At 51.0% G+C, this 14,925-nt stretch overlaps 1 protein-coding gene across 1 annotated transcript in view; it reads right to left on the bottom strand.

Annotated features, from left to right (window-relative positions):
* The window catches only part of NCAM1 (neural cell adhesion molecule 1), a 59,469-nt gene that overhangs the window by 26,371 nt on the left and 18,173 nt on the right, over positions 1 to 14,925 (bottom strand). Inside the window, exons 6-14 of the mRNA XM_018078581.2 lie at positions 14,469 to 14,586; positions 13,787 to 13,956; positions 12,812 to 12,954; positions 8,176 to 8,205; positions 4,314 to 4,464; positions 3,227 to 3,411; positions 2,791 to 2,887; positions 1,937 to 2,107; positions 920 to 1,051 (exon numbers count right to left, since the gene is read on the bottom strand). Of these exons, the coding sequence (XP_017934070.1) occupies positions 920 to 1,051; positions 1,937 to 2,107; positions 2,791 to 2,887; positions 3,227 to 3,411; positions 4,314 to 4,464; positions 8,176 to 8,205; positions 12,812 to 12,954; positions 13,787 to 13,956; positions 14,469 to 14,586 (1,197 nt within the window). The remainder of the gene's footprint in view (positions 1 to 919; positions 1,052 to 1,936; positions 2,108 to 2,790; positions 2,888 to 3,226; positions 3,412 to 4,313; positions 4,465 to 8,175; positions 8,206 to 12,811; positions 12,955 to 13,786; positions 13,957 to 14,468; positions 14,587 to 14,925) is intronic.

Here is a 14,925-nt window from a genome sequence, read left to right as displayed (position 1 = left end):
GAGCTGGAAAATCAAAACCCCACAGGTGTCCTGCCCCACACTGCTCTGCCCAGCAGCTCTGGGGAGGCACAAGTTGGCAGACAAAAACCAAGACCATGCACAGCCCAGGGGCCTCCAAACATGCACCTGATGGGCTGGGAACTGCTCTGAGTTCAGAGTGGCTTCAGAAGAGCTGCAGAACGGGACAGAGGTCTGGGTGTGATGGTGGGAAGAAGAACAGGCTGAAGATCAGGATGCAGGGGAATGGGAAAGAAGAACCACAGAACCACCACCTCTCCCCTGCCTGCTTTTGTCACATCTCCCCAGCCCACTCTGCTCCTTTTCTTTCTCTTTCTCTCCTTCCCATCTTGAATAACTCTGATTTTGTATTCCTGCCACCTTCACTCTTGGCTGGAACAGGAGGGACAGTGCTGGGCCACAGTCTGTGCCTGGACTGGAAGATGGCCCAGTACGGCACAGCAGAGGCTGTGGAATCCCCTCGTGGTGGGCACCTTAAAGCAGGGATGTGCAGAAAAGAGAACCCCCCTCCCTCCCCAGCTCATGGCCTCGATGTGCTGAACATTTCACTTCTGATCTGCAAAGGAAACCTGCCCTGTGCCAGTGCCATCAAATTCTCCAGGACCAACACCCTCCCTAACTGCCTTTCCTTATTGAAATCCCCCCCTTACATAGTCCCTCCTCTTTGGCAACCCCAAGTCCATTGTGGCAGCCCAGGGCACCAACCAGTGCAGGTAAAACAGCTCCTCTGCCTCCTCCCTCCCCGGGTGATGTGTAATGAGGCACCAAAGCCACCCCGAGAACACGGGGTGCAGCCAGGCCTGCGAGACAAGGAGGTGTCATTCCATGCATGGCAGAGATTCCCTGGAAGGACTGAAGGCGAGGTGAGCAGAGGGGCAGGGCAGGGCTGGCTTTCACTTACGGACTGGCTGTGTCTTGAACTCGGAGGGCAGGCTGAGCTCCCCCACGCCCTTGCCGTTGACAGCAGACAGCCTCACCGAGTAGGTGGTCTCAGGCTTCAGGCCAGTGATGGTGATGGTGCCCTCCACGTTGGCTGGGGCAGAAACAAGGGAAGAAAAGCAAAGAAAAGCTCAGGGGTCGTGCTGATAACAAGGGAAGGAATAAGCTCTATTTTTCCTACACAGACACGAGGGAGGAAAGAGAGAAATGAATGTGACTCTGTGTGATCCCATCACTCCAGAGGGGACCTAACAGAAGAATTTCAGTTCCAGGCATGATCGGTGGAGGAAGATTCAGCTCTGGAATAGAAGTTTCCTTTTCATAGTCACAACATCACAGAATATTCTGTGTTGGAAGGGACCCACAAGGATCATAGAGTCCAACTCCAAAGTGAATGGCCCATACAGGGATTGAACCCACAACCTTGGCATTATTAGCACCAGCCTCTAACCAACTGAGATAATCTCTAGTCCTCCCAAATCAAAATGAGTTTGGTTTATTTGACTTACAGATCCATCTGAAGCAGTGTGCAGTGCTATGGATTTAACAAGATGGGGTGTAATGGGAGGCAGCTTTGCTGCTGGAATAGGAGGGTTTATTTTCCAAGAACTGAGGGGCTTGAAAAGCCTTCTCTGGGAAGCACACAGACACTTAGCAAGTGAACACTCATCTGATTCCAAGCACAGGGCTCCTCACCTCATTCAGGGAGGATGGTGTGAACAAGGAAGGGCTGCAGAGATGAGCACAGTGCTGCCCACCAGTGCCTTGTCACACAGGTACAGCCCTCAGCACACTCATCTCCCAGGGAAAACACAACCTGTCACTGCACAGCAAATGTTTAAGAACTATTTTTGGGCCTTATAACTACAGGAGGTGGAAGTGCAGAGCTGTGGAACCCTCCTCTGTGGCTGTTCCCTAAAGGACAGTCGGGCTGGGGAGGTTCAGGTGGGGGAGGTACCACCTGGTTGTGTTGTCCTACCTTCTTTTGCATCATACAACCTGGAATGCCACTCTCCCTCGCCCAGGGCCCTCCACTCTGCCTTGTACTTGAGGATGGGAACCCCACCAGTGGCTTCAGGCTCATCAAACTCCACCTGGGCAGTGCTGGAATAGGGCTCCACTCTGTCGATGGACGGGGAGGACGGAGTGTCTGCGGGAGGAGGGAAGAGAACAGAGACACAGGAGGGGTCAGGGAAAAGAAAGCAGCAAATTGGGGACATCAATGACACCCTTGGCATGGCTTCACAAAGGAGAGGAGGAGGTTGGGCCTGAGGCTCCCTCTGGAGCAGCTTTTAAGAAGGTTAATTAGTGCAGAGACCTTCATCTTGTCTCCTCTCTGTGAGGCTGGAGACTCACAGTCCCTTCTCTAATTGAGGACAACCAGAGCAGTGTAGCAAAAGCACCCTGGATGCTCTTCTGTCCCTACAGTCCTTCCATGGGGCACTGCAATACAGAGCTTGATCTCAGAGACCCTCCCAGGGTGTGCTGCAGTCAGACACGGTCTCTTGGGCTGGGTCAGCTCTGGGGTTTGTATCGTGCACTCCCTGTACCACCAGGGGTATTTTGCTGACTTGGGGAAGCCCCTGTGCACACACATGCAGTGTCTGTCAGAAATCACAGCTCATAGCTCTGTCAAGGTGTGCTGGAAGCACAGGAAAGAACGAGACCCTCCAGAAACAAGGAAACAGAGACACTGAGCATCTACAGCACAGAGTCTGGAACAGCCTCTCTGACAGCAGAAGTTGGCTCTCCTGCTGAACACAAGGGCCACTCTGTCACCTCAGTTCAATGCCCCCCACACTTCATTCCCTGCTCTCCTCCTGGGATGCTCACCTGCCTGCACCAGGATGAACTCGGAGGACTCCTGGCCGATGCGGTTCACGGCAGTGCAGTTGTAGTTCCCAAAGTCATTCTCCGAGTCTGGGGTCACCTGTGGGAGGAATGAAGGCTCGTGCTTGGATCAGAACCCCCTTGTCACTCTGCCAAAGCACTCCTTTAACTGGAGGGACCCTACAGCAAAGTCCAGGTGTTGGCAGTCCCAGGGCTGTCCACGGGGGAGAACTGCAGTGGGCAAAAACCAAAGGCAGGGAGGGGGTTGTGTCCTGTATTACCTGATTTTCTCAGCAGGGATGTGCCAGAAACATCACACAACTCCACTGCTACCAACAGGGTGCCCTTGCAAAAGACTTAACCCCTTCAGCATCAGGAACATCAATTATTTGAGCCTCCCTGGCTGCACATGCCTCCTTCCCCCCTGGCTTTTCCTCACCTCCAGGTAACTTGCTGAGGGAGTGTTGTAGATCTTGATGTTGCTGTAGTTGGAGCTGGGGAGCAGCTGCCCGTCCCGGAACCAGGAGATGACAGCACTGGGGTAGGCAAACACCTCACAGGTGATGTTCACTTGGTTTCCCTCCCAGGTGTACACAGCCACGGGGCCCTGGAGCTTGGGGGCATCTGCAAGACAGACATTTGTGAAGGCAATTGGAGCCAATCCCCTAAAGCAGCCCAGGCAGCCTCACTCTAAGGATCCCTTGGGGGTCCACTTCAGTGTGGGAAAGGGAATCTACTACAGGAGATGGGAACTGTCCTCTCCCAGTGTCTTTTGCTGAAGGAGGAGACCTGCTCCATCCCAAAGCTGCTCCTGTGCAGAGTGGGAGGAGCAGACAGCACGATGCAACTAGGAAATGGTAATGGAGAGAGATCAGATCCAGCTACAACTCCAACTCTGACTGCTGCATTGAAGAGGAGAGACACTGCTGCCCTGAACGTGGAAAGGATATTTCCTTCTTCCCTTCTGGACTTTTATTAGAGGGAAAAGACATTTGACCCAATGTAAATACTGCTTTATCATAGGAGAAATAATTAGGATTGTGTATATAATGTGCTATAATATTTATTTGTGTGATTATTGTAATATAATTCCCTTCCCCCCCATATTAAATCTTGTGTTGTGCCTGGAAAAACCCCTCTCACACTGAAGTGAGTTGTGGGAGGGGGGCTTGGACTCGGAAATTGGATTTTTAGGAGTCTCAAACCACGACAGAAATTACGTCAGGAAGTTTTTCTAGGGAAGAACTCTGCTGCACCCAACAAAAGGGACTGCAGCAGATCCATGGCCCATACCCTTCCCAAGGTGCACAGAGCAGCCCAGCTGCAGACAGGCACAGCAAACACCCTCAGGCAGGCACCCAGCAATGTCTCCAGCTAAATGTGTTGAGGCTGAGCTGCCTCCCACACCCTCAAACTCAACATCGGGCACGTCCCGAGCCGGAGGCACCTCGGTGTCACCCCGGGGAAAGGGAGCCCAAACACTGCCCCCTGCCAGCCCCCTCCCCAGCCCAGGCTCTGCTCCTTACACTGCACTTCCAGGTACATGGCCTGGGAGTCCTGGCCGATGGTGTTGCTGGCAGTGCACACGTACTCCCCCGCGTCCGTGTACTGGATCTCCTTCAGCGTCAGCGACGACACCCGCGCGTGGCTGCGCACGATGATCCGCCCGTCCAGGGTCTGCAGGGAGGGAGAGCCCATCAGAGGCTGAGCCTACAGGGGCTGCACACTACAGGGGTGCCAACAAGGGCAGCTCTAGCTCACGCCAACCCTGCGGGGCTCAGGGCTTGGGATGGGGCACCCGAGGCCGGAGGGCACAGGGAGGCACTTCCAAAACAGCGGGGAGGTTCCTGGTCACACGGGGCTGACTGCAGTGACTCAGAGCACTCAGGAGGAGGGGGAAAAAGGAGATGAAGGACCAGAGTATCAGATGCTACTATGAAGATCTGAGGGCGACCAAAGGCAGGCTTCTCCCCAGAATGAGAACTGCAAAGATCCAGCTCTGGTTGGAAGTTTTTGTCGGCATGGAAGGAAATAAAGGAAACCTCCCCAATGGCTACTGTGCTTCCCCTCAGAGAATTCAGCCCTTCCTGCTCTCTCACCAACACTGGATTTATTCCAGTGTCCTTGCAATGGCATTAATAAGAACAGATCCAGAATTCAGAGTAGAGTCATGCAAAAAGAAAGCTCAGAACTTCCACCTGAACATGGCATGAGAACAGAGAAAAGTGCAGAGGGGCACAGGAAGAGAGATGAGGGCAAGAAAACTACAAGACCCTTGTAGAGACAGCCCTGCTTCAAGGCCTGGTGGTGCTTCAAGAAAATTCTAGAACAACCTCCCACATGCAAGAAAGTGTGGGGATGTCACTGACAGAGAGACCAGGAATGTAAAATCCAGGCCACCATCTGCTCCAAGGGACTGTACCCACCCATCCCATCCCATCCCACACCAGGTTGGGCTTGTTTCCTCTCCAGTTTGGGACCAAACCCAAGTGCTCTGTTAGTACACTCAAGGCCACTCAAACCCTCTCTCCACCCTCGTGCTCCAGTTTGGAAGCTTTAAAGCACCAACTGTCTCATCCGCTCTCCAAAGTGGCACAAGGGAATAAATCTGGTCCCATCCTGGCTGTGCCTGCTGCTGCAGCCTCCACTCCTCCTGCAATTCATGCTCCAAGAGCATCTGCTTTCTTGGAAGGTACAGGACAAGCACTGAGACTATGATTTAAAAAGCCCTGAGGATTTTAAACAGCCAAGTGCCCTGAGCTGGAGCACAAAGCACAGCTCTGGTGTCTCAGGTGTTCAGAACCCCTGGGCCTGAAGCCTCTTTATGTGCTGAGTTTGTGGTCTCTGACAAAGCTTCTACAAGCAAATGTGATTTGTTCCCTCTGTCAGTTCTAACATCAGCCCACTTGAGCCAGTCCAATCTCACGTGCACAAAACCAGGATCCCTCGATGACACAAAACCAATTATAGGTGGTTTTTTTTTTCCTTTCTTCTACCCTGCACACAGGTCTCCTGCAATCCCCGACCAGTGCCACAAACTCCATCCTTCTGACTTGTGATTTGACTCCCAAACCCACTTCTGAAACCAAAATATTGCAAAAGGTAATTTTACATCCGAGTGTCACCTGCCTTTTCCCCACTTCCTCAAGGTCTAACACAGACAGAGTGCCAGGGACAACTGCACAAGGAATGCAACTGGTCCTGAAAATGAAGCTCTGTCTCTTAATGCAAAAGGCACAGGAAAAGAAAAAGAAAGATGGGGGAAAATACCCTAAAGAAGAGAAAAACATCTACCCAAGAAAGCACACGACTAGTTCTCTTTATTCCTGTTTCAGCCCATCAGATGCCAACAACTCCTGGCTGCTGGAGGCAGGACAGGGAGAAACTTGTGAGCCAGATACAGACATTTGTAATCCTTTACCTTGTCTCCTTGATTTCAAGGATTTTGGATTACAAAGTGCTTCCTAGAAATGGGAGACCCCCTCAGGGACACAGGCAGGAGCTTCTGCCCCAGCAGAGCAGGGTGTGAGGGGTCTCTGCAGTGCCAACCACTGCAGCTCCTCCTGAGATTCACACGGTGTTTCTCCCCAGACTGTGCCCATCCCTGGGGCACACAGTCACTGTGGGCACAGCCTGCCCAGAGCTCAATGCCCCAGAGCCAAAGGGGAAGAGGAGAGGCAAATAAAATGCTGTTATCCCCCTGCCCTCCACCTTCTGGAGTTTTCAGTCCTTCCACAAACAAGCATCCCTGACTTAATTCCACACAGTCCTACCTCCTCCTCCCCCACTTCCCACCACCACAGAACACCTGGAAATCCTGCCCACAGGTACAAACTGCAGTGAAGGAAGATGAGGGGTCTCTCCTGGCTCTGTGCTTGCCCTGCCCTAACCCAACCCTTCAATATTTGCAGGGCTGCCCTGACTCCCAGTGCAGCACCAGCTGTGGTGGGACTGGGGCTGTGCTGCTGTGACTCCCTCACCTTCCTCACCCTCAGGAAGAGTGAAACACTCCATGCCAAGTGTTCCCTGCACTTCCCCAGCCCAGAATTCCTGCTGCTGGAACCCCCTGCCAGAAGCCCTCAGGCAATTTAAAAGCCATTTTAAGGATATATCCTGCCCGAGCTGCAGTGATAAACCTTCACCAACATTCTCACCAAACCCCACCTGGAGATTTTCAGACACAGAGGCAGCAAGGAATGTAGAGGCAGCAAAGCTTAACAGTGTTAGTGCTCTTATTAATGAAAAGCTGGAGAGAGAGAGAGCCCAGAGCAAACACTGGGGGCAGGGGGAGACAGAGACAACTGTCACAGGAATTAACAGGAGTCCTGAAGATGCAACTACTCAGATTCCAAATTCTTCAATGCAAACTGCTCTGATGCCTTCACTTGCCACAGTACATCTATTCCAACAGATTATTCTGGAGGAAGAGGGGGCAGGATCTTCTCAGCCCCACATGGAACACGGGTGGATGGTGTTTAAAATTACAGCTTTACTTTGTTTTAGGCCACACCAGTCTCTGTGGTTTAGGATGGCTTAAAAATAGCTAAAGAAAAAATCAGGGTACCCAGAGCTTCCACAAAGTTGATCCTAAAAATACATATATGAGCCCCCCCCCAGTTCTGATGGTTAATTTTGTTCTCTACCTGACCCTTATTATTTGCTTGGAAACAAACTTTCTGGTCCATTTTGAAGCAAGTGTTACAAATCAGATGCACATAAAGGTAGGTTATTCTCATTATTATTATTATTATTATTACTGTTTTTCCAGTACAGTACTGACTGTGAAATTAAAAGCAATAAACCCCACTTGCACCAACCCCCCCCTCACTGACCCTTGCAAATCAAAGAGTAATTGAGCAATTTGGAGCATTTTCTGGAGAAATACACCTCCTGGAAGGTTTATCTGCATTGATTTGGAAATGGAACATGATGCAGTTGTCCTTTAAGAGAAGGTCAAGCTTCAGGAGCACCATGAGCAAATAGGTGAGTTGGTTGGAGCAGAGGAGAATTATCTCGGGGGGGAAAACCCTTCCCCAGAACACGTTGGTGCTAATCTTCAATCTCCAAGAGAGGCAGCATGGGGAAAGCAGGATCTGTCAGATTTTACAGCTGCTTTTACTTTTAATTGTCTTTTTTTTTCCTTTAAAGTGGCAGGGTTACTCACTCCCAACACAGCTAGTTTGCTCATCCAAAAATGCAGCACTACAGGCCAAGTAATTTCTAATTCTAGAAGCTGTTTCTCTCATGTGCTGGTATTTAACTTGTTCATATTAATGCTCGTTTAGTTGGCTTGGTTACTGGACTAGAGGTTTGTTAATCTTGTAATGCTTAAAGAGAAACCAAAACCAAAAACCTAAGGAGTTTGCTAAAGGTCTGGTAATCTTATACCTCTTGTTTCTCGGGCCGGGTCCACGAAGCCTGGAGAGAACAGATATAGAACACAACAACAACAACAGAAAAAAAGCAATACAAGTTTATCAAAGGTTGCTTTCAGGTTATCAGTGTTTGCAGCACATTGTGTCCTGTGCACATGCAGGCTCCAGGGTGTACATCTCCTGGGGGGGGGGTGGCCATCACACTTCCCATTGCCCACAGAACCTCAGTTTAGGTGGGTGTTCAGAATTCCATCTCCTAGAAACTGGCTGTAAGGTTACCAACCAGGGGGTGCTGGCACCTGAAAGTGCTCCTGTGTTCACACAGCCCGGGACTGTGTCCCCTGGCACCTCTCACCTTCTCCAGCCCCCTGTGCCCAGGTCCTGGGAGGTGCCTCTGCTCACCTGGGCCACTGAAGTGCAGAGACAAGTCCCAGAACTGGTTTTCTCCCCCTGGTTTGTTTGCCACCCACCCACACTGATTCCCACTGCCCCCCAGTAACGTGGCCATGCATCTGGAGCTGCATTTCCATGCATTCTGTGCCAGGAGGAGGAGACCTCGAGCTGCAGAGCACTGGGACAGTGGGGCACCCTGCACGGGGCACAGCAGGACCTGGTGCCTCCAGCTGATCATACCCAGCCCTTCCTGGGCCTGGCACAACCCAACAGCAGTGAAACATGCACAAACCTTACATTAAAGCAGGTATTTCAGGCAGATATTTCCTGTTCAGAGAAAGCCACCACCAGTGTGGACCATAATCACTGTGGTTCAGAAAGACCAAAGCTGCTGGGTTCCATTTTCCCCCCTATATTTCAAATATCTTCTGGACTCTGTATCCATTGTATCTCGATCCACTTCAGTTCAGGAGCCCCAAACCAGCTGCTAATGTCCCAGCCACGATGGCACCACTGGGTGTGAGGCACAGTGTGGATGTCACAGCGCACACACGGGTGACAGGGATGGAGATGGAGGCTCAGGGAATGAGACTAAAAAACACAGCACTGTCTCCACAGGGCTTCTAGTGAACATTGTGAGACTCAAATATTAACAGATGGGACAGACAGCCTCGTCCTACAATGTCTTGGATGAAAGCAAAGCATTTGCTTGTAACTAGAAGCCTGAGGAGAAGCTCCCCAACACCTGCACAGGGCAGGACACTCCCAAAACCTGGTCATTTCTGTGTATATATATCCTGTTGTGCACAAGGTCCTTGAAAGCTGAACAGGCAGCCTAATAACCCAAAATAATCCCTTCTTGCTGTCCCAGTCACTCTGCCAGGGACCTGCCTCGCCTGTACCCATCTGAGTCCCCTTCCAGTCCTGTTCACTGGGTCCCCACAGTGTCAGCACAGGGGGATTCTTTTTATCCTCTGGTGTTCAGTACCTGCCAGCCTAAAGAAGGAAAAAAGCCTGTTCCCACATCCCCAGAGTTTGTTGTTCCTTTGTCACTCAGGGATGTGGGGAAAGAGGCAGAAGCACATTCTCCATCCTGGAGAGTTCCAGACTAACTGTCCTTCCCCAAGACAGAGAGAGACACAAGCTCTACTCAGCACCATGCAGGGAACAAGGAGGGGGGGAATCGAGAGCCTCCTGCATCTCCCCTTCACTTTGGAAACAAGTTGTTAAATGAGAATCCTCATCACAAAGGAGTTCCTGGGAACTGCCAATGTAATTCTCTCCCCGGATCATTAAATCCAAAGATAGTCCCATGTACATCTCCTAAGATGCAGAGCACAACACAAATTTAAGACAGGGAGTTGTATTCGAGGTATATTGCCCACTCAGGAGGAAAAAAAAAAAAAACAAAATACAATCAGGAAATTAGGCTTCCATTAAGTTAAATTTGGAATGTTAAGTGTTCTGCATCCCTTTGCTGAGGGTGTTGCAGCAACACTCACCTGCACCATCAGAGTACCTGACTCTCCTCCAGGTCACTAAATTTGCCTTTTAGTTTTTATTTTTTTTTAATTACTGCACTGGTCATTTGACCTGGTGTGAGCTGTGCAAGGGAATGAGATCCTGAGCTGCAGACCCCCCTCCTGTCAGCCCTGGCCACAGGATAACAGCCTGTGTGTCCCCTCGCCTGCTCCCCTCCCATGCCCACCCACTGAGCTGCACTGCTGGGTAAGAACCCCAGGACTGGCTCCACAACTGCTCCATGGGAGTGTGTGCAGCCAGAGACTGTGTCAGCCAAAAATCTGACAGTCTGCACTGAAACTGTAAAACTTGTTGCACCACTTACAGCACATCGAGACTCATTTCCTAAGCACAGTTAAGTTTTGTGCCAGAGCAGTGAGAGAAGCGTGGCTCTTCAAGGGGCTGGGAAGCACTGAAGGTGAGGAGGGAGCTGAGCAGTTTTCCCCTGGGATCCCTCCCAATTCCTGCTGCCTGCACAGGCACTGAAGGGGAGAGGAGGCAAACCCCTCCAAACCATCCTGCTGCTGCCTTCCCAGGCCTCTGCTCTGCAGAGGGACAGACAGCAATCCCACACTGACAAGGCAAACATTCCTCCTAAGCAGCATGTTCCTACCTTCACAACCAAAGTAAACCCCAGGTAAGCAAATTTTTAATTAATTTCATCATTGTTGTCATTATTTGCTCTGTGCTCTCTGCAGAGCAGGAGCCACAAAGGGTGGTTTTCTTGCTTATTTGGGGTTTTGGGAAGGTTTTTTTCTGAAGTACAGAACGTTAATGGGAGTTAAGGCACCTCTAAAAATCTAGACTGAAGTATGATTACAAAAGTAAACAAGATGAAGCAAGACAGAAGCATCCAAGTACCTGAAGAATATTCAGAAGTAGGGCTTCATAATCCTAAAAATAGTATTGTTTGTGCTGCATCAAAGACCATCCATTTCCCTGTGCTGTCCCAGAGACAGCAAGGGCAGAGTAACCTGAATGTATGAATTTGGTTGTACATGGAGTAGAATGGTAACCAGAGCTGTTCTGACCTGAGGATTTCCTGGATGTTTGTACCATCCACCTAAACCTCCAGCACAAGAGAGAGAATGGGAAAAGTGTAAGACAAACCAAACCAAAACACACACACACAAAATAAAATGACCCAGCCTAGAAAGTGCATGGAATGTGATCAAAATGTGTTTGCCCTGAAGGTCTGAACACGAGACACATGGCTGCACCTCAAACCTTGGATTTTCCCCCTGCCTGTATAAGAAAGTATCAGAGAATCACCATTTTCTGTACTGTTGCTCAGCCACAGCATCAAGCAGGATATATGAGTCTCAAAAATCAGCAAAAATGAGTTAGCAGTTTTGCCACTGAGATCTGGAGGGTTTAACTGGGCTGGACAGAGGGGGCTCTGCAAACAGGCAGGCTTTAGTTTTTATATTCTCCTCCCTGACAAAGCTCTTCCCATGGCTGTGACCCAAACTGCAGAGCCAGCAGCTCTGGAGCCCCGGGCTCCTCCCAGGACCCTCCTGGACAGAGACAAGACCACGAATAAATAACCTCCTCCTGTCCAAACAGGTGCCCCAGTCGCACTGCAGGGACAAGCCAACAGCTTCTGAGGGCACTGGAACCCTCTGTGAACATTGCAGGGATTCACAGCAGCCCTCCCACCCCAAAGATGCTGAGAAAGAACTGAAGCTGGAAAACTTTGGCACTCTGATTAATAAGTTACACATGAACAGCGTGGGGGAGAGCTGACATCATGGGGGCAATTAAAAAAAGCTCATTTAGGAGCTCCAGTGCAGGATGGCAGCTGTGGGGACAACTGACAGTGGACACCTCTGTTGCTCCCAGACTTTCACAGTCTGTCCCCTGCTGCCTTCACACTGAGCCAGAACCCCTGGCATGGCCAAGGCAGCTGAGCCCTGAAGCATCCTGTTATTAGAAGATTATTAATAAGCAACAACTCCTCACTCCAGCTTTTATCTAGGCTTTCTTTAGCTCCAAATTATGCCTGCTGATCACTTATGCAACTATTATGAAACATCTACAGTAAAGCAGCACATCCTCATCTTGTCTAATTGAAGGAATTGTAGCCAGTAACAACACCAGCACTCTCCTCTAAAAGAAAAACTGCTAATTATTTTTGCCTTTAAAGAACAAAATGGCATTGATGTGATCAACAAAACAGGTGAGCACAAAGGCAGCCAGGCTTTTGTGCTTCAGGAATGTGCAGTACCAGAGTACAACAGGGAAGGGCAAGAAGGAATGAACAGGCTCATTTTGGTCCACTGTACCTCTGAGAGGGGACCCCACAGCTCAGCCCTGCCACCCTCCCAGTCACTGACAGTGCTGCCATCAGGGTGCTCATTCCCAGCTGGGACACAGGATGGAAAAACCCTTTCACAACCTTCCTGCAACTGTAGGTCCCTCTGGAAACTCCTCTGGAGAGGGTTTAGACTGCACTGCTCTTCAGGTTAATCCAACCCCGAGTGATCCAGCAGGAATTCCAAAGCATATCCTCAGTTCTTACAGACAGAGGTGGCTCTTTCCAAAAGGACCCCTGTGGCCCTGCTGCAGGGCTGGAGCTGAGCCCTGGGCAGACAGGGTGTGCTCCCCAGAGAGGGAACCCCCGGGACTCCCACGTGCATCCCCGTGCAGCTCATGCAGCCCAGGGCAGCAGGGCAGGCAGGCAGGGGCTGTGCTGATCCCCCAGGCAGATCCCAAGGCTCTGGGAAGGGCTGTACCTTCTCCTCGTTGCTGATGTTGCGGGTGGAGGTTCTCCAGGTGATGGAAGGGATGGGGTCCCCAGAGGCCTCGCAGGTCAGGGTGATCTGATCCTCCAGCTCCATGGCTGTTTTGTTTTCCACATAGGTGATTTTGGGTTTTGCTGGGAAGAAAAAGCAACCCTGATTCAGGTTGGGGCTTGGGATGAAGCTCATCTGCCAACAGCAACATTTGGGACAGGTAGCACTGGGGGAAAAGGCTTTGGAATGGTGACAAGCTCACTGCCATGCAGGGAAGGAGCAGAGTGGTGCTGGAGAAGAGGCACCTCCTGGCAGAACTATAACCTCTTCTATTCATGCTTCCAGCTGAGGCTTGTAAGAGAGGACTAGGAGAGGGTGTATGTGAAGTAGAACCCATTTAACAGTGTACAAGTGATCAGTCCCTGGGATTACCAGCTGAATCTTCCACCTCCCTGTCTACTTTCTCTGCCCCAAATCAGCCTTTTGATAAGCAGCTTTGTTGAGTGGCTGCATATGGGACAGGAAGAATTATATTCCTTAACACTCCCAGATTCATAGAAGGCAGGAAAGCTGCTGATTCATCCCTGCAAGCTTGAGGTCACTCACACAGTGGTGGGGTGGAGTTCACCTCCCTGTCCAGGTTAGAGCAATTCCTACTGAGGTGCTAAAGCAGCTTTGGGTGGATCAGGATTCAGCCCTCTGGGCCTGGAAGATATTTCAGGTAGCATGTGAGCCTCATCACAGCCCCCCTGCCCAGGGCTGGATTTCTCTCCTCAGAGGGGAAGCAGGATGGAGCTGGGCTGTGTTTCATACACACACACACGATGGCAGAGGAGCACAGCATTCCTTGGGGAAGCAGCAGCTCTGGATAAGCCCTGCCAGGCATTAACTGGGATAAGTAGGTTACTTCCAGCTTGCACTGGTGAGCTGCCAACACGGCCTGGAGTGGGAGGGGGATGGGAAGAGCATTCCTACCGAAGACTTTGAGGTGGATGGTGGCATCTGCCTCCCCTGCCTTGTTCTCAGCGATGCAGATGTACTCGGCCTCGTCGCTCTTGTCCACCTGCCTGATGACCAGCTCCGAGCCGTCGTAGTTGAAGCTGTATTTCTCCTCATCATCAGCCTCCTCCACGGGCTCTCCATCCCTGGGGACACAAAGCATGTGGATGTGATGGGCAGCAGCAGTCAGAGGCTCCACAACCCCAAGGACAGTGTTCCTCAGGTGTGCAGCACTGCCTGGCACTGCCATGCAAGGCTGGGAGGGGACACGGCCAAAGCAGCTGACCTGGCTGAGCAAGGGCCTGCCAGGGGCAAGCACTGCAGGAATCCCTTGGTTTGCTTTGCTGGCATGCACAGCTTTTGCTTTATCTGTTAGACTGCCTTTATCTCAAGCAACAAGGTTTTTTACCCTTCTGATTCTCCTCCCCATCCCACTCCCCCCAAGTGGGCTGTGTGGGACTCGGCTGCCCACCAGGGTTTAACCCACAGCAGAATCCAACTTCAGTTCCATCATGAGTCCACCCTTTCTCTTGTGAATCAAATCCATTCATTTCATTCCAGTTAAGATGGTTTTTCCCCTCCAGCCCGGTTTTCCAGGCCTTGGGGAATCACCCCTGCTCACACACACCTCCCCAGGACACTGCACACAGCATCTTACTTTGTCCACGTCACGGTTGGCTCAGGAAAACCATCAGCATCACATGCCAAGGTGACAGACTGGCTGAGGTTGGCAGTGGCATTCATAGTGCTCTGCCTGGCACGCACAGAAGGAGGTACTGGAAGAGAAGAAATCCACAGCTGAGTTAGAAAGGACAGAAGGCTGAGCAAGAGGGAGCCTCAGGAGGCTCCTTGTGCATCTCTGCAATAACCACAGATGTCACCAGTTACTCAAACCCTTCCACCATCCCCTGCAGGTTTCAATCAACAGGTTTGCTGCACGAGCTCTCCAAAGCAACCAGCACAGGGAACAAAGGGCAGGCGGTGGGGAGAGGCACAAAAAGAAAATCATTGTGGTGGACAAAAGCACTTGTGAGTCCCACCAGGCTCAATTCCTCACTCTCAGTCACGGGACATTTCAGTTGGGTTTCCATCAGATGAGAACTCCCACAGTGAGG

Source organism: Manacus vitellinus, unplaced genomic scaffold (assembly GCF_001715985.3).
Source record: "Manacus vitellinus isolate BGI_N305 unplaced genomic scaffold, ASM171598v3 scaffold_41_pilon, whole genome shotgun sequence".
Lineage (NCBI taxonomy): Eukaryota > Metazoa > Chordata > Aves > Passeriformes > Pipridae > Manacus > Manacus vitellinus.
This window is presented reverse-complemented; position numbering and strand designations above follow the sequence as displayed.